At 41.3% G+C, this 23,464-nt stretch overlaps 1 protein-coding gene across 2 annotated transcripts; it reads right to left on the reverse strand.

Annotated features, from left to right (window-relative positions):
- Nucleotides 1-3,398: 3,398 nt before the first annotated feature.
- Nucleotides 3,399-23,069, reverse strand: frs3 (fibroblast growth factor receptor substrate 3). 2 transcript variants are annotated; one of them, XR_004826603.2, is made up of 8 exons: nt 22,816-23,069; nt 20,064-20,188; nt 19,794-19,882; nt 17,362-17,548; nt 16,874-17,035; nt 13,893-14,017; nt 12,098-13,695; nt 3,399-11,039 (listed from the first exon to the last, which is right to left on the reverse strand). XR_004826603.2 is itself a non-coding variant. In XM_035778217.2 (7 exons), the coding sequence occupies exons 3-7, from the start codon at nt 19,857-19,859 to the stop codon at nt 12,301-12,303; spliced, it is 1,935 nt and encodes a 644-aa protein (XP_035634110.1). In that variant the 5' UTR covers nt 19,860-19,882; nt 20,064-20,188; nt 22,816-23,069; the 3' UTR covers nt 3,399-12,300. The 2 variants fall into 2 exon arrangements, 1 of the variants encoding a protein (XP_035634110.1); XM_035778217.2 differs by having other exon boundaries at nt 3,399-13,695.
- Between the last annotated feature and the right edge of the window lie 395 nt (nt 23,070-23,464).

A 23,464-nucleotide genomic window follows, 5' to 3' on the forward strand; every position in this document is an offset into this window, starting at 1 on the left:
TGTCTTTGCCACGTGATTGTGTCGCGTACATCTCTTATCATCTCTGAGCCAATCTCCATTGCTTTCTAGCTACCGATAGCTTCTTTACCAGTCGCCAGTTAACATCTGCCACTTTCACACGGTCAGGAGCTCCTCCAAGTACTTCCAGATACCGTGGCAAATTTGAACTGATCTTTTGTTCACTGGCAGCAGCTCTGGCATCAGACAATCTGGTCATCCCCATACCAGTTGATATCATCTCTTGGGCTTGGCCAGCAGAACTTGTTGACACCATTCCTGTGCATGCACTTTACTTTGACATTATGCTCTTCAACCTCCAGTATAATGCCAGGGTATGGTTGTTCATCGTAGTTCAAGATACACTACTGTCCACTGTGGTGACTCGATGACATCTGGACGAAGTGGAGGTGAGGTGTCCAGGTCAATGACATCTGGTTGATGTGGAGGTGAGAGATCACAGCCATTAGACAGCATGGGAACTTCTTGGAGTCCATTTTTATTTATTTTATTTTACCAGGTAAGTTGACTGAGAACACGTTCTCATTTACATCAACGACCTGGGGAATAGTTACAGGGGAGATGAATGAGCCGAATGTAAGCTGGGGATGATTAGGGGACCATGATGGTATGAGGGACAGCTTGGGAATTTAGCCAGGACACTGGGGTTAACACCCCTAATCTTACAATAAGTGCCATGACCTCAGAGAGGCAGGACACCCGTTTAACGTCCCATCAGAAAGACGGCACCCTACACAGGGCAGTATCCCCAATCACTGCGCTGGGGCATTGAGATATTTTAGACCAGAGGAAAGAGTGCCTCCTACTGGCATCCAACACCACTTCCAGCAGCATCTGGACTCCCATCCAGGGACTGACCAGGACCAACCCTGCTTAGCTTCAGAAGAAATCCAGCAATAGGATGCAGGGTAGTATGCTGCTGGCTGTCCATAACATGGGCAACCCCACACGCCTTCCGCTGCTTGGCAGAGACAACTTACATCTCTATATTTTAGGGTGCCAGGTGTGATACTTACAACCTGGTGCATTCGCATGGTTCCTTTCACGGTAACCAGAGATACCTCAGACATCTTCTGTGCCTTTCTTTCCACCTCTTCCTCGCTGATATAATGCAACTGTATTTGACTGCAAGAGTCCCTCAACTCCTGGTAGAAAGACATTGCTTCCGTTATGTCTCTCCCGTGGCGGACCAATAGGTCGGCTGACCTCTTTAATGAACACCCCACTCCATCTGGAGCACCTTTACCGTGACTGGCTTCAAAACAAGTTCCACGTAGTCCCCTGGAAGCCCTTCTTGTAAGGTTCTGTGCAAACCATGTAAAAGTTGCCCTTCTATTTATATTGTGTGGCAGGGCCATCACTGAAGAAATGAAGGTGTTGCACGGCAGGGTACTGGTGTTTTATCATGCCCAAGATGGGGTCCAGGTGAGCCCATATGGCTGCTGGATCATGCCTTCTGCTGGGTGTACGTCCACCAGTGTGGAGCGTTAGTTGCTTGTGTGACCCCCAAAGTGAACTGACTGGATCTCTGAAGAATACTTGCAAGTGATGTGTGATTACAATATTGAAACAGTAATAAAATGATAATATGTATTTTTTTTAAATATAATTGTTGAGGTTTTTATAAAACATTATGTTGAAAAAAAGTTTGGGGTGTTATTGATTGTCACTGGCCTGACAAATAAATAAATCACTTAATGCAATATTATCACTTCATTTAATCCATTTTCCTTTTCACTTACCATAAACTGTATAACACCAGTGACACATCTTAAGTCCTCGCATGAAGTTACCAAGTTCATCTTCAAATCGTTAACATGTCAAAACAGTCCTGTCTACAATTAACCTTTGACGCAGGAATAATTTGTGAAGGATGTTGCATTTTTTCAAAGTGGTGGTTTTATACATTTTAACACCAGTGACAGGAAATTAAGAAACAGCTATTACTTGTAAATTATTTGTAATATTTATTTGATATTTTAGTTTTTTAAGTAGTCCACTAAATAACTATAATACTTTCCTTTGTATTATGACATTTAAAGAGGGAGAAATATATTTTTTAACTCAAAATGTCACTAAACCATGACTCCTTACCAGAGGGACAAGACAATTTCATGGTACTGACCGTGCTCTACAATATATACATTTAAAAAAACATGTTTGCAAAACTATCTTACATCTGTTTTATTAATAATAAAATACTTCAATTACAATAAAACAAAATATTTTTTGTGTCATTATCTCACATTTTCTGGTGTTTTTCCTGATGAATAAGGCCGGATTAGAAAGCCACCATTTTCGTAGAATGACCCAAATCGGCAATTTCTCAGTCTCTTAGTATAAGAGAAAACACTTTGAATGTATAACAGAAACATTTTCATGACAAGTTATGGATGAAATTGTTGAAATAACACAGAAACTTCTATTTTAGGGTGAATTTCTGAGATGTGCAGGGTAAAATAAAATATTAAAGACATTTTAAATTAAAAATGACTGCAGTTGAAGTGTCCAGGTGTAATGTTGTCATGCAGTACTTCTTTTTGCCTAAAATCTTCTGAAATGTCCTTCATCCAGAGAATGTTAAGGTGCAGGTGTAGACTTTTCACTAGGTTACTGGGCCTGGTTACATATCCACCATAGTAGCAGGAACCGTGCAGAAAAGGACACTGTGAAAAGAAAATATACTACAAGCCAGTGTAGTATTGTTCGGGACAGCCCTATAGTGTGAATATGTTTACCAGCTTGTGTCATTAACATTTAACCCACTGGTTTGGAAACAAACTGTTTGGGTTTCTAAGATGATATCCTACTCTGGGATTAACAGAGAACCATTAAAGGTAAACATATTTATCATAGATAATGTAGTTCAAAGATACCCATAGAAATGCGATGAGAACTCATTCTAGTTCTGTTAAGGTACCATTGCCGTGCTTCTACACCTACATTGCTTGCTGCTTGGGGTTTTAGGCTGGGTTTCTATACAGCACTTTGAGATATCAGCTGATGTACGAAGGGCTATATAAATACATTTGATTTGATTTGATTATCTACAGGAGTGTTTCTCAACCTGTTTTGTATCAGGGACTGGCAAGCTAGTGTTTGATCTTCTACAATCTTTCCTTCTTCGGGGGACTGATTACTGTACTTTCAAACTAGCACTGTAGAAGTGACTCAACTATTGTCAGGTAACCATTTCAGGTGCCGCTCATTGTCAGGAACCAGAGGTTGAGAAACAATGCTCAAAAGCATAACATTCACAACGTGATCTGTTACACTGCATGGGTTCTGCTGTTAACACTATGAACATGAATTATTGATCTCAAATTAATATTGGTTGGGATCTTTCCTCAACCGTTTTATATTACCGACACCAAACGGAGTAAAAACAATAAAAGCTCTGCTTTATTTTTGACACAATGGTTCATTCGCCATGAAACAAGACAGACAACACGACAACTATATAAGTCATATATATATTTACAGCTGGATCAAAATCTCTAGTACTTACTACAAAACCATGCTCTCTGTACAGAACATCACAAAACGTGTTACACAGGCAGACACCAAGTGCATGCTCAAAGTAAAGAGGTAAACAATATTTCACTTGCCTAAAGCAGTCTCAAAATGAATATCATGTAGAATTTCAGGTTCTTCGTAAAACAAAGGTAAAACAGGATTAACTAAGTAATAACCTATTAAAATGTCAATTATCCACTCGTACTGAGAGAGTCATTTCAATTCAGCATGCCATGACACCCACCATCTCAGATTGTTCTGAAATGGTTCCTGTAGTTAGACACAGAGTAGATAAGCATTCCTGCAACGTCATTTTTTTCAAAGACAATTTAATAAACTGAGAAATTAAGCTAATTTATTTAACCCAAATTGGCAATTTTAAATATATAGGATTCATATAACATTCAATAAATATAGTACCCAACATCAGATGTGTACCAAATATATTCTTAACAATGATTAAGACACGAGGGATCCAAATAAACGGTCAAAAGCCACCCACGGACCCAACAAACCCCACACCAAGCCCACCCAATGGCCAGTATACAGTATCAGTTCTCTATGTTTGACAAGAAGTATGAAGCTGCAACATTAAGTCATGTTTATTCATACTATGTAATGTATTCTCAGCAAATTTTGTGTATTTTCCACCCTGTTCAGAGTCCAGCTAGTCTTCCATGAAATAAATGAAATGTTTACTTCTCTTAGCAACCTATTGCATCAGCCCAACTCTCTTTGAATAGTCCAACAACTGCCAGCTCACTAAGAGGGCTATCCCTATGGTGCAATTATCATATGAAGCCCAGCAATTTTATGGATAAATGGGCTAATGACTAAAATGTGACAACCCTAATACAATTATAAAATTATAAACCATTGCATGGTTATGTTTCAATAAAATTATTAGAAGACATCTCTATTTTTTGTCTGGATCAGTTAGACCCTTAGAGAACATAACATTGAAACTAGATCTGCTGTAGCCTAATGGTTTACTTGTTCACCACTAACTAATCCAGACCTTTTTTAAAAGGAAATAAACCACACACACACAGGGGCCATTTCCTTGACACATATCAAGTCTAAGAGAAGTACAAACTGAATTGCTTTCATGGAGGACTGTCTTGAATTTTGAGAATAAAAACAATTCATCCTGAGCAAAAGCTATTGGTTTTCTACCCAAAGCTGAAAAGGACACGTTGTGATCCAATTAATAAATGCAGAAAAATTGATAACAGGGTGTGGCAATAGCAGGAGCAGTGGCCTCTAGTGGGCAAAACCTGATACTTTCACACTCATTTATGGGGGGGACCACAAGCAACTTCAATGGATAATTTCTCCAAACAGGGAAAGAAACAATCACCAAATTTACCATGAATACATTACATAGTATGAATAAACAATACTGCAAGCCACAGCTTCATACTACAGAGAGAACTGATACGGTATACTGGCCGTTGGGGTGGGCTTGGTGTGAGATTTGAAATCCTCATGTCTTAATCATTGTTAAGAAGATGTTGGGTACTATATTAACTGAATATTATACCAATCCAACCAATTAAAATTGCCAATTTGGGTGCAATCAATAAGCTCAAATGATCTTTCAACAAAATAATGTTGCAAGACTGCTTATCTAATCTGTTTCTAACTACAGAAACAACATTTCAGACCAATATTTGATTTGGGTGTCAAAATCCTATTTTTTTGTGCTTTTTGAGGTGGAATGACTTTGAGGTCAATTTGAACATGTACAGGCAGCTGTTGATAATGTTGTCCAATGGAAAGATTCAGTGTAAAATTGAATTAAAATGGTCATCAAAATAAAATGTTCTTGGGCCTCCCGAGTGGCGCAGCGGTCAAAGGCACTGTATCACATAGATAGAGGCGTCTTTACAGACCCTGGTTCGTTCTCGGGCTGTGTCAATTAGCCCAGCATCATCCAGGTTAGGGGAGGGTTAGGCCAGGGGGGCTTTACTTGGCTCATCGTGCTCTAGCGACTCCTTGTGGTGGGCCGGACGCCTGCAAGCTGACCTTGGTCGTCAGTTGAACAGTGTTTCCTCCGACACATTGGTGCGGATGGCTTCCAGGTTAAGCGGGTGGGTGTTTATAAGGGCGGGTGTTTAGAAGCGCGGTTTGTCAGGGTCATGTTTCGAAGGTCGCATGACTCGACCTTCGCCTACCGAGCACGTTGGGGAGTTGCAGCGATGATACAAGATCAAAAAAGGGGATAAAATACAAAAAATGTAAATACATTTCTTTACAGTAGAATTTTAATGTTGACATTACATTTAGTCACATACATATTTTCATACAAGTCCCGCTCTTCAATGGTTTTATACCATAACTCTCGCCAAATGGCATACATTCACCATTATAGCATTCACCAAATGGCATTCCTGTTTAGTTTTGTATTGGGACATGGGTGGGACAGGGACAGCGAGGGGTGCAGACAACATCCTGTATTATGCTGGACATCTTGTTTCAGCATGGTGGTATATAGAATGTTTTTTATCCCACAAATATAATGAGATGCTATGAGCTTCATCTTTCCACATTTCAATAGATGTAGCAAAAATAGCTTAGTTACAGTAACTCCAATGAAGATAAGAGAAGACCTTCACTGTGTCACACACACACACACACACACACACACACACACACACACACACACACACACACACACACACACACACACACACACACACACACACACACACACACACACACACACACACACACACAGTACACGTCAAAGGTGTGGACACACCTACTCATTCAAGGGTTTTTCTTTATTATTATTATTATTATTTTCTACATTGTAGAATAATAGTGAAGAAATCAAAACTATGAAATAACACATATGGAATCATGTAGTAACAAAAACAGTGTTAAACAAATCAATATACATATATATGTTATATACTTCAGGTGTGTTGGGTCACTGTCCTGTTGAAAAACAAATTATAGTCCCACTAAGAGCAAACTAGATGGAATTGTGTATCGCTTCAACAGGACAATGACCCAACACACCTCCAGGCTGTATAATGGCTATTTGACAAAGAAGGAGAGTGATGGAGTGTTGCATCAGATGACCAGGCCTCCACAATCACCCGACCTCAACCCAATTGAGATGGTTTGGGATGAGTTAGACCAAATTATAGTCCCACTAAGCGCAAACCAAATGGAATTGTGTATCGCTGCAGAATGCTGTGGTAGCCATCCTGGTTAAGTGTGCCTTGATTTCTAAATAAATCACTGACAGTGTCACCAGCAAAGCACCCCCACACCATCACACCTCCTCCTCCAAGCTTCATGGTGGGAACGACACATGCAGAGATCATCCATTCACCTACTCTCACAAAGACACAGCGCTTGGAACCAAAGTCTCAAATTTGTACTTATCAGACAAAAGGACAGATTTCATTGCTCATGATTCTTAGCCCAAACAACTCTCTTCTTATTATTGGTTTCCTTTACAGCAATTTGATCACACAATCTCCTTTGAACAATCAATGTTGAAATGTGTCTGTTACTTGAACTCTGTGAAGCATTTATTTGGGATGGAATTTCTGAGGCTGGTATCTTTGATAAACTCATGATCTGCAGCAGAGATAACTCTGGGTCTTCCTTTCCTGTGGCGGTCCACATGAGAGGCAGTTTCATCATAGTGCTTGATGGTTTTTGCAACTGCACTTGAAGAAACTTTCAAAGTTCTTGAGATTTTCCAGATTGACTGACCTTCATGTCTTAAAGTAATGATGGACTGTCATTTCTCTTTGTTTATTTGAGCTGTTCTTACCATAATATGGACTGGGTCTTTAACCAAATAGGGCTATCTTCTGTATATCACCCTACCTTGTCACAACACAACTGACTGGCTCAAACACATTAAGAAGGAAAGAAATTCCACAAATGAACTTTTAACAAGACACATCTGTTAATTGAAATTAATTCCAGGTGACTACCTCATGAAGATGGTTGAGAGAATGCCAAGAGTGTGCAAAGCTATCATCAAGGCAAAAAGTGTCTACATTGAAGAAGATATTTTGATTTGTTTAACACTTTTTGGGGGGATACAATTTTTAATGTCTTCACTATTACTCTACAATGTAGAAAATAAAACAAAAAAAGGAAAACCCTTGAATGAGTAGGTGTGTCCAAACTTTTTACTGGTACTATATATATATATATATAAATATATATATACACACACACACACACACATACATACATACATACATACATACATACACACACACACACACACACACACACACACACACACACACACACACACACACACACACACACACACACACACACACACACACACACACACACATACATACATACATACATACATACATACATACATACTTACAAGAAATACAAATATACGTAGAAGAAACTCAGATTGCAAATGTTTAAATTTAGACAAAACTTCTGACCACTCACCTTTTTTCCCCCAGCAAGGATAGAAACATTAAGCATAGTTGCCCTTCGTCTATATAGTCTCTCTTTGCTTATTACATTCATACCGCAGGTTAAACCAAGACCAGAGGGTGAGAGAGTCATTGGCATCTCTCAGGGAGAGTCCTATAGAGCTCCTAGTGGATCTCAGCCAGGTGTGTCCCTGGCCTGTCGTCAAAGTCATAGTACTAAACCACATTTGGCACTCAGTCAAATATTAGTGTACATCACAGTCATTTACTTTGGCCTACCCAACCTTTATATCAACCGATCAACACATATTATTATCACCATTAACATACAGGTTTCAATTGCTCTGGTCTTATTGGACAAGAAGAGCGTTAGCTCAGCATGTGATTGAATGAAAATAATGGACCCCTGTCTGCATCATCGTCACCCACCAGTGGATATTACACATGCATTCAATGGTAAATAAACAAATGGACAAACAAACAAAAACATTTTGAAATACAGTATCAAATCACTGTAACATTCCTTAGATTTTGAGCTACTTTGTTTGTACCTTGGTAATATTATGGAACTAAGTGCATTTTGGACCTAGAGTGGCATTTTGAGGGGCTGTGGAAGGAAAATTACTTATTTTCTCATCATCCCGAGCATTGTAGCAAGCAACACCACCTTGTGGTGGTCAGGCAGTTGTGATGAAATTACATAAAAGAGTAAAAAACTGTTTGTTTGAATTAAATTCGGGTCAAACTTTATTTTAAGATACACATATTAGCCACTAATTTGTAGTTTATAAGTGTGTATATACGTAGCTCATAAGGCCTTTATTGTGTCTTATTAGCTATACATTAGGCCTCAATTAAGTGGTTTATTATTTAAACATAAGTCATGTGTTACCGGACACTCCTTCATTGTTAATATTTTCTCGCTTTTCAAGGAAAATCAAAATGACAACATTGATATGACAAGATACGGTTCCCAAAAAGTCCTTTCTGGACAATATTTCTGGCAACACTTTAGTATAAGGAACACATTTTAAGGTACTATTCCTGTGTACCTTTACAATTAAGTGTCACCAAATTGATAACAATGACTGACTAATGAATATACAGATACTGTCAAACCATTAGAAACAGTCGGAACCACTGTATCAGTGCAAACACAGTACACAGAGATGTTTGCTGTATGCCTTCTGACACCTAACCTGGCCCTTTAAAAGGCTTCGACATTCGAAAGCCACACGCTGTCCAGAAAGCTTGGCAACAGTCACTTATGGCACAATTAAGTCAGGTGTTGAGTAAGCGCAAATTTGCTGTTATAAGACAATCAAGAAAACAGAAACAGACATTTTTTTCCCCCACGTTCTAATCTAAGCATGTATACAATAACAAAGTTATAATATTGTCAACAGGGGGCCTGAGAGAGGTCTTAGTTCCAATGCTGATTCACATAAAAACAGGGGATCAAATACAACAGGCCTGTGGAACCATTAACAACGCACCTCGAACCTCACACACATTGGTCTGAATAAACCTCATCTCCAACAATACATCTCTATTAAACCATTATTGCGAAATGTAAACACCCTTTAAATGTATCACGAAAATATATGTGTGCAAACGGATATATCCCTGTCTGAAAAATGTCCACAAACAGTGAGTAGACCTACGTATATCTTTCCATCAGATTAAATAAGCAGTTATGAGGATTACAGTTGCTAGGCCTGTGCTGCACCTTCAGCCACATTACTTCAGATTAGACAGCCAGATTGTAATGAAAACAAGGTTTTGGTATGTGGATTGATCACACCAATCCAAGAGAAATAAGAAATAGAAATGAGAAATGAAAACTTATTTGAATTAAAACACATTTTCATACTGGTAGCCCTGATGCAGTGATCTTGAGTGAATACGAAAATGGTAGTTCCATTTACTAAACAATATGGTAAACAATCCTGCATAGCCACTACCATCCCTACCTCCTCTTACTGTCTGAACTTCTACCTTATAGCAGCATAAAACCACTGGAGTTGTGAAGACTAGATAGATATAACGAATCCGTTGTCTCACTCCGATATGGCTGTCAATGTATAGCCTAGCCTATGAGGTGAAATGTGTCTTTCTTGCCCTTCCTTGTCCAGTTGACCTGGATCAGCTAGACAGATTCATGAGGAGGAGTACAAAGGGTTAACAATATATAAACCCTGACCCTGTTCAGTATGTATCAAGAGTCTCAGAGTGGGAATGTTCTTGCCTTTTTCGATCATAATGAATACGATCACATGGACAGGGGAGACCTGATCCGAGATCAGCACTCCTACTCTTGATACATACGGCCATAGACCTCCAAGCTCTTCCCTTTGTTTTTCGACATGTAGGCTAACTCCTTGCCTCCTAGCCCTCAGGTTTTCTATTACACATCCTAATGGCACATTGATTTGATTCATTACGTTCATACAGGTAACAGTAAAGATTTGGCACTTTAATATATTAATACAGTCTTTCTTCTTCAGAATGTAAGGTTATTAATTACAGGCATAACAATGGTATTACAATGGTGTCCCAGACAGTGTGACGATGACTGGTGATACTTTGGTCTCCAAATCACCAACTGGCTAGATTACGAAAAACAGTTTTGTCACATTTTTATGCAAAACAATCACCATATAGACATCTCAATGAATAAATAAATAAATATCCTCAGCCAAACGCTCAATGATATAATACTTTCCATAAACAGTTAACATTAAACATACTGATATATTCCCCTTTAAAACAGACCCTCAGTTGACAACCCTCAGTTATCAATCTGATACATACTAAAATAGTCAACCGGTCATTTTTATATGAGGTTATTATTAATATCTTTAAGCCATTATCACAGGTTATCAACTTCTTCTCTAAAAAAAAATGTAAGTTGCTATAGGTCTCTATAATGTAAAAAAAAAAGAAAAAAAAAAGAAATACATCCATACAATATTTGGGTCTGTGTGATGACATCACCATCTCGAAGGAGTTTGTCAGATCACAACCTTTCTGTTGCTCCAGATGAGGGATTCGGAACTGTGGGGACTTCAAAGGTAAAAAAGTGCAAAGTTAACCATAGTTTAGGAATTAGATATGGATTCCTATTCAAGTGGAATGATATGCAGTCAGAGATGAATTCAATCGTCCCAATAGTTATGTTGTGCGTGCGTGTGTGTGTGTGTGTGTGTGTGTGTGTGTGTGTGTGTGTGTGTGTGTGTGTGTGTGTGTGTGTGTGTGTGTGTGTGTGTGTGTGTGCGTGTGTGTGTGTGTGTGTGCGGATGTTGGAAATCTATCAACACACTGACTGTTTCATGCTATCAAGGTTACTATTATTTCCATTTTAGATTTCATTTCAACATGAAAAATGTATGATATTTAATATTGGATTAAGAGAGAAAATCTATTCAACATTTTTTTCTGCTTTGGGGTCTTTTTTTGGGGGGACTAAAAATATAATACTGGATAGGATGTAACATTACAATTCCAAAGGATAATGTGCAAACTGTACTGATCTGTACTAATTCCTGAGGGCAGATAGTTATAAATAAATATCATCAACTGTCCTTTCTATCAGTCACGGGGTCAAAAAAGTGCTTGTGAGGTGAAGAATGCACATTATTATAATTCAATTGAGGGAATAACAAACTGAACTAACCCTGAACTCAATAGGAGCCCATGTTCGTAAACGGGGACGTAAAATAAATCAAACAACACTGAATGATAAAGGAATGAGGAACCTAGCTACTTTATGATGGGCAATACTCTTACATCTAAAAATCAACCATCACTGGTCAAACACAAAGTTGGAGACCTGACTCGTCCATTCCTGCTCCCACCCTGAACCAAACTTGGCACTCAACGCAACCACCACAAAGCTTTTAAAAAAAAAAGAACATTGCCAAAGGGTATAACCAAAAACAACGGTAGCTTAAGGGTTTAACCATAAACCCAGCCAACCACGACCAAGGTTTCTGCTGCTAACTCAGATAGCATCTCACCACAGTCAGAAGGTGACCCACAATAATATGGCAACTTCAAACCAATCTTGCTCCATAAAGTGGAATATGCACAGATAAGTTTTAGTTCATTTTCTAATTAGGTACCTGTATATGATCCAGCTGGCCAAGACAGGACAGGACAGAACAGGCAGGTGGCTGGATGAGAGTGAGGGGTCCAGTGTGCTGCTGAGTTGCCTATACCTGTCTGTCCAGCCAAGCGCTCCACCCAAACCTGTTTCTCTCTCTCTCTCTCTCTCTCTCTACTCCCGCCCTTCATCTTTCTCCGTCTCTCCTCCTCCTCACTGCATCTACAGAGGCAGGTCTGTGCTGTTGTGGCGAGTCTTTCTCGATGTCCCATCGTCCCGGGGGAGGGCTTTCTGCAGGTTGGACATGGCTGCTGTCTTCTTCAGGTCAATCACAGCGTAGAACTCACTGCGCCGTGGGGCCTGCTGGGGGCCACATTTGAGGGGTGGTAGGCGCTGGTGCTGTGGCTGGGGCTGAGACTGGGCTCCCCCTCCTCCACCCCCCCCGAGGGTCTGGCACGGCGGCTCCGCATCGAGGTCCACCTGGATATAGTTGAGCTGCCTCGACGGGGGCATGTGACCGTGCTCGCAGCCCTCCCCCCGACCAAACCCTCCTCCAGGCCGCCTACGGAAATCAAAGCTGAATATTCGGCCGCCCCGGTCCGGCTGGCGGTGGCAGGGCTGGAGGTGCTGGGGTTGAGGGGGGCAGGCATGTCGCAGCCGGCTGGGCTGGACCTGAACCTGGACCTGCTCTGTGTTGACATAGTTCTGCAGGGCGTCACGGTGGATCCCCCCCCTCCCCAGCCCTTCCTGGTGGTACCCGTTGGGCGTCCCCGGACCCTCCGAAAACTCGTACTCGTCAAAGTCCTCCTCCTCTTCCTCGTACTCCTCCTCATCCTGCTCCTCGTCATCCTCGTCCTGCTCCTCGTCTCTCTGCAGGGCACGGTACTCCCATACCGGGGGCAGTGACGGCAGGTTCTCGTAGTTGAGCAGAGCTGTCCGCCGGTGACCACCGCCCATCCCCGCGCCCCGCTCACAGGGGTACCCCTGGGGGGGCAGAGAAGATGGGCCATGGGCGTGCGGGTTGAGGGGATGTGATTGTGGGTGAGAGTGACTGTCTCCGGTGGTGCTGCTGCTGCTGCTGGAGCCCACAGACTGGGACATGCTGCTGGGGCTAAGTCTCAGCCTGCGGCCCCCCCTCAGGCCGTTGATATTCTCATAGGTGAGCTGGCAGCCCTCCTGGTGTTCGTGGCCAGGGTGCCGGTGCATCACGTGGTGGTAGTGAGGGTGGTGATAGGAGTGGGAGTTGTACACGTGCAGAGGAGGCTCGTCCCCCTCTGTCTCTGAACCTGTGGCGCCCTCTACAGGCCGCATGGCGTGTGGATTGTGGCCCCCGTGCCTCTCTCTCTCTCTCTCCAGCAGGTGGCGCTGTGCAGGGGTGGGTCCCAGCATGAATTTGACCTCCTGAGAGGAAGGCTGAAGGAATACCTGGGGTTCCTTGCGTTGTTCCTCGAGGGGACAACAGTGCATGCTGGTCTGCCCACCCCCTGGGACCACGACAGGCATGGCTCCCCGGGTTGACTCGGGGAAGGAAGTGGGCCGCACCTCGGGTAGGGAGTGTACACAGTGTCGACTGGAGAGTTCCCCATCCACAGTAACGGTATTCACATAGGTGTGAGCCTGCAGAAGGAGAGGGAGAAGGAGACAGAGAGAGCGAGAGAGAGAGAAAAGAGATATTAGCAAGGACTCAGAGATCACCCTTCCCTAGGATATTACCGACATATTGTGAGGTGAAGAGTCAGCAGTGGTTACAGTGCGGCTTGGTGCGGCACTATAATCAGAAAATCATACTATAGATGGTTAGGGGTCAGTCTTACCTGGTCCTCCAGGCCCATGTGGCTGTGGGCGTGGGGGTCGTCAGTTAGAGAGGGCTGGGAGGATTCAGCTCTCATGGGATACCCCGGGTACCCGTTGGGAAAACCCTGGACAGGGAATGCTGGAGCTGAAGACAGAGAACAATACACAGTGTTGAATGGGAGTCTGGGTGAATGAGGTTATATGTTTTTATGTCTAATGGTGTGGGTGTGTTTCAGGGTCACCGTTAATCGGTAATAGCTGGCTTTTGGCAGGGGGAAAAGTATGAAAAGCCGCTAAATAAAATTGCCGCCGGCCAATTGTTCGGGAGAAGAAGAAAAATCTGTTTTGGGGATGTTGCTGGGCAACACGGACTCCCTCCAAAGATTTTCTATGGGGTTGAGATCTGGAGACTGGCTCGGCCACACCAGGATCTTGAAATACTTCTTACGAAGCCACTCCTTCGTTGCCCGGGAGGTGTGTTTGGGATCATTGTCATGCTGAAAGACCCAGCCACGTTGCATCTTCAATTCCCTTGCTGATGGAAGGAGGTTTTCACTCAAAATCTCACGATACATGGCCCCATTCATTCTTTCCTTTACACGGATCAGTCGTCCTGGTCCCTTTGCAGAGAAACAGCCTCAAAGCATGATGTTTCCACCCCCATGCTTCACAGTAGGTATGGTGTTCTTTGGATGCAACTCAGCATTCTTTGTCCTCCAAACACGACGAGTTGAGTTTTTACCAAAAAGTTATATTTTGGTTTCATCTGACCATATGACATTCTCCCAATCTTCTTCTGGCTCATCCAAATGCTCTCTAGCAAACTGGACGTGTACTGGCTTAAGCAGGGGGACACGTCTGGCACTGCAGGATTTGAGTCCCTGGCGGCGTAGTGTGTTACTGATGGTAGGCTTTGTTACTTTGGTCCCAGTTCTTTGCAGGTCATTCACTAGGTCCCCCCGTGTGGTTCTGGGATTTTTGCTCACTGTTCTTGTGATCATTTTGACCCCACGGGGTGAGATCTTGCGTGGAGCCCAAGATCGAGGGAGATTATCAGTGGTCTTGTATGTCTTCCATTTCCTAATAAATGCTCCCACAGTTGATTTCTTCAAACCAAGATGCTTACCTATTGCAGATTCAGTCTTCCCAGCCTGGTGCAGGTCTACAATTTTGTTTCTGGTGTCCTTTGACAGCTCTTTGGTCTTGGCCATAGTGGAGTTTGGAGTGTTTGAGGTTGTGGACAGGTGTCTTTTATACTGATAACAAGTTCAAACAGGTGCCATTAATACAGGTAACGAGTCGAGGACAGAGGAGCCAGAAATCTTGCTTGTTTGTCGATGACCAAATACTTATTTTCCACCATAATTTGCAAATAAATTCATTAAAAATACTACAATGTGATTTTCTGGATTTTTTTTCTTCTCATTTTGTCTGTCATAGTTGAAGAGTACCTATTATGACAATTACAGGCCTCTCTCATCTTTTTAAGTGGGAGAACTTGCACAATTGGTGGCTGACTAAATACTTTTTTGCCCCACTGTATATGGAACGTTACGCAGGCTTCAGTGCGTCACACAACCCTTTGCAACAAGCTGGAGGCAGTAAGCATTTTGAAACCATACACTTATTTGTTTGAAACCTTAATGTTTTACGTCATATTATGAGGCATGTCTTACCGTGCTTCAAAGTAGCCTAGCCAAAATCTGACCATTTCATGGAGGCAATTATTTTATAAAAAGACTTCCACATTACAACCAGTAACATATTTCTCTCATGTTCTATTGGTTTTCAAATCAACTTTCATTAATTGTCCAGTAGCCAAAGGCACAATCCTAGTCATATTAGCAACCCATGTTATTTGTTAAATCTTTAGATCTCCCCTCTATCTAAAATTTAAACGTACAGTTTCGCATTCTAAGTTTCACATGAAATCGCTCGCATGTGCGGTACAGTGTTTTCCTGCAAATGTCTTTCTTTGGCATTATGTGACAAACATTCGCGTGTAGCCTACTGCCATGTGCGCATTGCTGCGCTTATAATGTGAAGAAATGATAGTATAGCAACATTTTAAGCTAAATGTTCTGGTCTGTTGCATCAGCCTCAATTATTTTTTACATTTATTTGTATGTAGCCTGGTTGTATACATTTGGGATCTATTGTCCCACAACTGTCCCAGAGTCTGTTTGGAATAGGCTATTTCTTTCTTGCACAGAACGACAAGCTGACAAATAGAAGAGGTAAACTTTTCTACCAAGGGGGATAGTAGATTGACATAGGCTAGTGATTTTGCTGTTCGTTACTTGTTTTGTTGGCTGAGGAAATGTGGACAGTTATTCTAACATCTTCAAAGTGCGCATCAGAATTAGGTAGGAAGGACACACGCCATTGCATCCTCGAATTGCATGTTCTGTTAAGATGAACGACCATAATCTAAATGTGATTTCAGTCATTCTAAGCACCTAATCAGGTTATGCAGCCAATTTCGCAAATGTGAATTTCGCAAATGTCTGGTCAATTAAAATGCTACCGGTCAATTGTCCGGTGCCACATTTTCCTAAAGGAAACCCTGGTGTGTGTCTATGTTTGTGGTGTATTGCACAGACTGATTTGTAATGTAACCTTTGTTTTACCCACAAGTCATTGTACTTTCTACCCTTCCACCTCCCTGTCTGCTCTATCCACCTCCCTCCCTGCCTCTGAACAGGTTGGAGCATGGAAACTGGGTTTGACGCAAAAATTTACTGTAAGACATTTCGGCACCAGATCCCTGATCTCCGGAATTATTACGGAGTTTTTCCCCCCCAAACTATTTTCAAAACATCAAACACATATTCTCAGCTTTAGCGTCACATCTGTCCTGCATTGCAGTGAAATTGCTACACCTTCACAGCATTCAACAAAAGCAAAGAAGTAATCATGTACTGTATTGATAACGCGCACATGTGTGTACTGGATGTTTGTGTGTGTGTGTGTGTGTGTTTATATTTATGTTTGTGCTTACTGTTGGGTGTCTGTGGGGTGCGAGGCATGTCTATCTCTCGTGCGTGTCCGCTGCCGGTCATGATCATAGGCTCCTCCACCACATTGATACTGTTGCACTGCATCAGCTCCTGGAGGAGGTTAAAGATCTCCTCCGCACGAGTACATTTAAACGCAAAGATTCCTGCACGACCACAGAGAAAACACACACATACATGTTTAAGTTATCTTAAATTAATCTAAAACTGTTCCTGACCAACAAAGAAAACCCAGAAGCAAATGTAGAAGTTATCTGAAACAATTCACTCATTGACAACAACCAACTTTAGGCTTCTAATATAACAGCAGCTATCTAATCAGTTAAGTACAATTCTCCCATTATAATTGTGGTTCATTTTCATACAAAAGTAGAACAAGTAGAGCACAGCATATACACACGTACGTACACACATTTCATAGGGCAACATTTTGTCTATGTAGTGTTAGCTAGGCCAGGTGGTTCAGACTCACCCTGTCCAGTCTGGCAGCGCCGGCCACTCTCGAATGAGAAGAGGTTGGAGTCGTAGCCGTAGCGCCGCAGACACAGGTAGGGCCACCGGATGGCATCCCTCTTGCGCGTGTGCAGGATGAGCTCGGTCTCGGTGAGCTCCATGGTCCCAGAGCCCAACTCATTCCCCTCGTCATCCACATTGGTTACCTGGAAAATACCAAAAAGTACAATCAAGTTATCCCAATCAGGTTTGTGGTCCCAATTTACAACATATAAAAGGCTTTATTTAGTATACATATAGTCTTTGTTAGCACGACATAGATGCAGAGCATAAATATGTGGCTAATTTGTATTTGGAGGTACATTGTCTATAATGCAGACATGAACTGTAAAAGGTTAACAGAGCACATTACAGATATTAGGCATCGTTAGATAGCTGGATAGCTGACTATCCATTGCTCTATGTGAGCCATAATAGCCTGGGGTACAGGATAAAAAAAACAGGAAAGAACAGTTCCTCATAACAATAATATACCATGGACGACACTCTTAGAAAAAAAGCTGCTATCTAGAACCTAAAAGGTTATTTTTCTATCCCCATAGGAGAACCCTTTGAAGAGCCCTTGTTGGTTCCAGGTCGATTTCAAGTTTTCACAACAATCGGAAATCGGTCTTTTGGGGCGCCGATTTTGCTGATTTTTGATTTTTAATACCTTTATTTAACTAGGCAAGTTAGTTAAGAACACATTCTTATTTTCAATGACGGCCTAGGAACGGTGGGTTAACTGCCTTGTTCAGGGGCAGAATGACAGATTTTCACCTTGTCAGCTCGGGGGACCCAATCTTGCAACCTTACAGTTAACTAGTCCAACGCTCCAACCACCTGCCTCTCATTGCACTCCTCGAGGAGACTGCCTGTTATACGAATGCAGTAGAAGCCAAGGTAAGTTGCTAGCCAGCATTAAACTTATCTTATAAAAACCATAAACACCAATGCCTTTCTTAAAATCAATACACAGAAGTATATATTTTTTAAACCTGCATATTTAGCGAAAAGAAATCCAGGTCAGCACGCAATATTAACCAGGTGAAATTGTGTCATTTCTCTTGCGTTCATTGCACGTAGAGTCAGGGTATGTGCAACAGTTTGGGCAGCCTGGCTCATTGCGAACTAATTTGCCAGAATTTTACGTAATTATGACATAACATTGAAGGTTGTGCAATGTAACAAGAATATTTAGACTTAGGGATGCCACCAATTAGATAAAATACCGAACTGTTCCGTATTTCACTGAAATAATAAATGTTTTGTTTTCAAAATGATATTTCAGTGTGTTATTATGTTATAATTAAGTCTATGATTTGATAGAGCAGTCAGACTGAGCGATGGTAGGCAGCAGCAGGCTCGAAAGCATTCATTCAAACAACACTTTCGTGCGTTTTGCCAGCAGCTCTTCGCAATCACAGCGCTGTTTATGACTTCAAGCCTATCAGCCTAATGGCTGGTGTAACCGATGTGAAATGGCTAACTAGTTAGCTGGGTGTGCGCTAATAGCGTTTCAAACATCACTCGCTCTGAGACTTGGAGTAGTTATTCCCCTTGCTCTGCAAGGCCCGCGGCTTTTGTGGAGCGATGGGTAAACGCTGCTTCGAGTGTGGCTGTTGTCGATGTGTTCCTGGTTCGAGCCCAGGTAGGGGCGAGGAGAGGGATGGAAGCTATACTGTTACACTGGCAACACTAAAATACCTATAAGAACATCCAATAGTCAATTGTATATGAAATACAAATGGTATAGAGAGAAATAGTCCTATAAATACTATATTAACTGCAACCTAAAACCTCTTACCTTGTAATATTGAAGTCTCATGTTAAAAGGAACCACCAACTTTCATATGTTCTCATGTTCTGAGCAAGAAACTCAAACGTTAGCTTTTTTACATGGCACATATTGCACTTTTACTTCTCCAATACTTTGTTTTTGCATTATTTAAACCAAATTGAACCTGTTTCATTATTTATTTGAGGCTAAATGGATTTTTATTGATGTATTATATTAAGTTAAAATAAGTGTTCATTCAGTATTGTTGTAATTGTCATTATTACAAATTTAAAAAATTAAATTGTCTGATTAATTGGTATTGGCTTTTTTTGGTCCTCCAATAATCAGTATCGGTGTTGAAAAATCATAATCGGTCGACCTCTATTCCAGGTATAACTCTTTTGGTTCAAATTAGAACCTTTTCGGGTTCCATGTAGAACCCTTTCTACAGAGGGTCCTACATGGAACCAAATATGGTTCTACCTGCAACCAAAAGTGGTTTTACCTGGAAGCAAAAAAAGTTATCCTATGGGGACAGCCAAAGAACCCTTTTGGAACCCTTTTTTCTAAGAGCGTAGGTAGCCGATACACCACAAACTAGGTAGCCAACAGATGAGGGTTTAGAGATGAACCTTGAATTTGGTGAGATGGTTGTCTTGGATGGGGTCTCTGTATAGACAGCTCCAACAGCTCCCCATAGCTTCAGCAGGAAAGCTGAAACCTACAGTACAGAGGGAAAGATACAGTAGATAGACATTACCCCATGAACACACACACACACACACACACACACACACACACACACACACACACACACACACACACACACACACACACACACACACACACACACACACACACACACACACACACACACACACACACACACACAGTATTCCTACCCAGTCCAGGCCATCAGTGGGAGTGATCCCAGCATCAATCCCAGAGTCCTCTGCTGGGTGTCATGGTTGAGAGAGAGCTAGTAGGTTTGATGGAAATCTTCAACAGGAGCAGTATTTTCTCCCTCCTGCAAGAGAGGAGAGTAACATGGTTAAATAATGAAAAGAAGGATAACTACTGGGCGTGTATTCATAAAGTGTCTCAGAGTAGGAGTGCTCATCTAGGATCATGCACCCCTCTAATCAATAATGATCTAAAAAGCTAAACTGATCCTAGATCAGAACTCCTACTCTTAGACACCTTATGAATATGTGCCCAGGTTTACAATATACAGTACCAGTTAAAAGTTTGGACACACCTACTCATTCAAGTGTTTTTCTTTATTTTTTACTAATTTCTACATTGAAGAATAAATAGTGAAGACATCAAAACTATTTAATAACACATCTGGAATCATATAACCAAAAAAAGTGTTTAATATTTGAGATTCTTCAAAGTAGCCACTTTTTGCCTTGATAGTTTTGCACACTTCTTGGCATTCTCTCAACCAGCTTCATGAGGTAGTCACCTGGAATGCAGTTCAATTAACAGGTGTGCCTTGTTAAAAGTTAGTTTGTGGAATTTCTTTCCTTCTTAATGTATTTGAGCCAATCAGTTGTGTTGTGACAAGGTAGGTGTGGTATACAGACGTTAGCCGTATTTGGTAAAAGACCAAGTCCATATTATGGCAATAACCGCTCAAATAAGCAAAGAGAAATGAAAGTCCATCATTACTTTAAGACATAAAGGTCAGTAAATCCGGGAACATTTTAAGAACTTATAAAGTCTATACAAGTGCAGTCGCAAAAACCTTCAAGCACTATGTTGAAACTGGCTCTCATGAGGACCACCACAGGAAAGGAAGACCCAGAGTTACCTCTGCTGCAGAGGATAAATTCATTAAAATAACTGCACTTCATATTACATCCCAAATAAATGTTTCACAGAGTTCAAGTAAGACACATGTCAACATCAACTGTTCAGAGGAGACTGCGTGAATCAGGCCTTCATGGTCGAGTCATGCAGTCTTCATGGTCTGCTGAGTCCAACATTTGAGACTTTTGGTTCCAACCGCCTTTCTCTCTGTGTGACGCAGAGTAGGTGAACAGATGATCTCTACATGTGTGTTTCCCACCGTGAAGCATGGAATGAATGGTGTGATGGTGTGGGGTGCTTTGCTGGTGACACTGTCAGTGATTTATTTAGAATTCAAGGCACCCTTAACCAGCATGGCTACCACAGCATTCTGCAGTGATACGCCATCCCATCTGGTTTATGCTTAGTGAACCAGACTATCATTTGTTTTTCAAAAGGACAATGACCCAACACAACTCCAGGCTGTGTAAGGGCTATTTGACCAAGAAGGAGAGTGATGGAGTGCTGCATCAGATGTCCTGGCCTCCACAATTACCTGACCTCAACGCAATTGAAATGGTTTGGGATGAGTTGGACTACAGAGTGAAGGAAAACCAGCCAACAAGTGCTCAGCATATGTGGGAACTCCTTCAAGACTGTTGGAAAAGCATTCCAGGAGAAGCTGGTTGAGAGAATGCCAAGAGTGTGCAAAGCTGTCATCAAGGCAAAATGAAGCTACTTTGAAGAAACTCAAATATAAAATATATTTAGATTTATTTCACATTTTTTGATTACTACATGATTCCATATGTGTTATTTCATAGTTTTGATGTCTTCATTATTATTCTACAATGTAGAAAATAGTCAAATAAAGAAAAACCCTTGCATGAGTAGGTGTGTCCAAACTTTTGACTGGTACTGTGAATATATATATATTTTTAATTACCAAAGTTTGAGTAAAACAACAAGTCTATAACCCAAACTATGAGTATGAAGTCGACTAGGCCTAATTCATCACCTGTATACCATAAATAAACGAGGACAAAATTGTCCAAGATAAAACCAGACATTAGAAGTGTGGGTCATAAATCCAAAGCCTTTAGAGTAGTCTGGTGTCACCCTTGGGACCAGAGATAAATAATAGCATGTCAGCTGGCCCAGATATTGGTATTTCCACTACTATGATGCATCATGTATTTTAATTGATGGTCATGTTGCATTTGCTACATTACCATGTTTATTAGGCATACCATGTTATAACTTCAGAAGCTGTCAATATGTCTTACCTGCCCCTACCTAATATGAGACAAATGCTTTGATCATTCACACACGTGATTTCTGTTAGGGCTTACATACAACATGTATACAAAATATAGACTATTGTAATCATTTGTGGTGTTTATTAATAACATGAGTAGGCTCTATCACGGTGCTGACATACGCGATCCTGTCCTGATGTGTTATAGGTTCTACCCTGTATTATTAAGCGGGAGGAAAACGTCATTCCTTTTCAAAAGAGATGCTATAGCCATAATGAATAAGCCACTTAATATTATTGATTTCATTTCGGCATCCAGACACTAAGAAAACACAACGCATGGGGATATCTCACATTTTTAAAAATACAATGAATCGAGACGTCGCCATACAAACGCACGATGACACCGACTGCATTCATCAATTTACAGCGCAACAGACGAACAGGTTTGATTGTAACATAACAGATTTTTTGTGTGTATGAAACACTGCACTGACATTGATTGTCTGTGAAAATGGGAGGGGAAACATATGAGAAAGCCATATCGCAGTTATAACAGGTTTACTAGCTAAAGGAAACATATAGCAGCGGTTGCTACTCACATGTTTGGCAAGGATTGTTAGGCTGGCTATACGAATCGGGAACGATCAAGGCTGCAAATTGTTGTCAACGGCGGCTGCGAGAGTTGGTCAGCTAGGATTCGGTTTCTGATGCTATTGGATATGACACTTGCTTAATAAGAAAGGAAAATCAATTACGTGAAATTAAAGCAATAAACTGTTGTTGTTTTTTCCCCTTTACGCCCCCTGCTGCAGCACGGGCCTCTCTTTGACATTTCCCGACCACCGGGTTGAGAGTTCACAATCAGACAACGAGGTTTTGTGGAGCGACAAGAAGGTATAGAACGCTGGAGGACTGAATGTGATGATGAAGGTATAAATATGGTTTTCTATAGGACGATGAGTTACTGTAGGTGGAGCAAATCATCCCAGTATGATCAGAAGAGGGCTTTCCATCCATAGCCTAATGCTCTTGTGAGCACTGAGTCACGAACCATTCCAATCTTCCACGAGAAGAATAATGAGAAAAAAAACATGCTTCATAATTTGAAGGTCATCTACTTTTACCTAATTCATCACCAGGTGTAAGCTACTGGACCATGCTGGTTTTTATAGGCCTAAAGGGACTAATATCACTGCCCTTCAACCTTATATTTTAATATGTTCTATTCTATTCCTATTGTGTGATATT

Source organism: Oncorhynchus keta, chromosome 10, assembly GCF_023373465.1.
Source record: "Oncorhynchus keta strain PuntledgeMale-10-30-2019 chromosome 10, Oket_V2, whole genome shotgun sequence".
In the NCBI taxonomy this organism is placed as follows: Eukaryota; Metazoa; Chordata; class Actinopteri; order Salmoniformes; family Salmonidae; genus Oncorhynchus; species Oncorhynchus keta.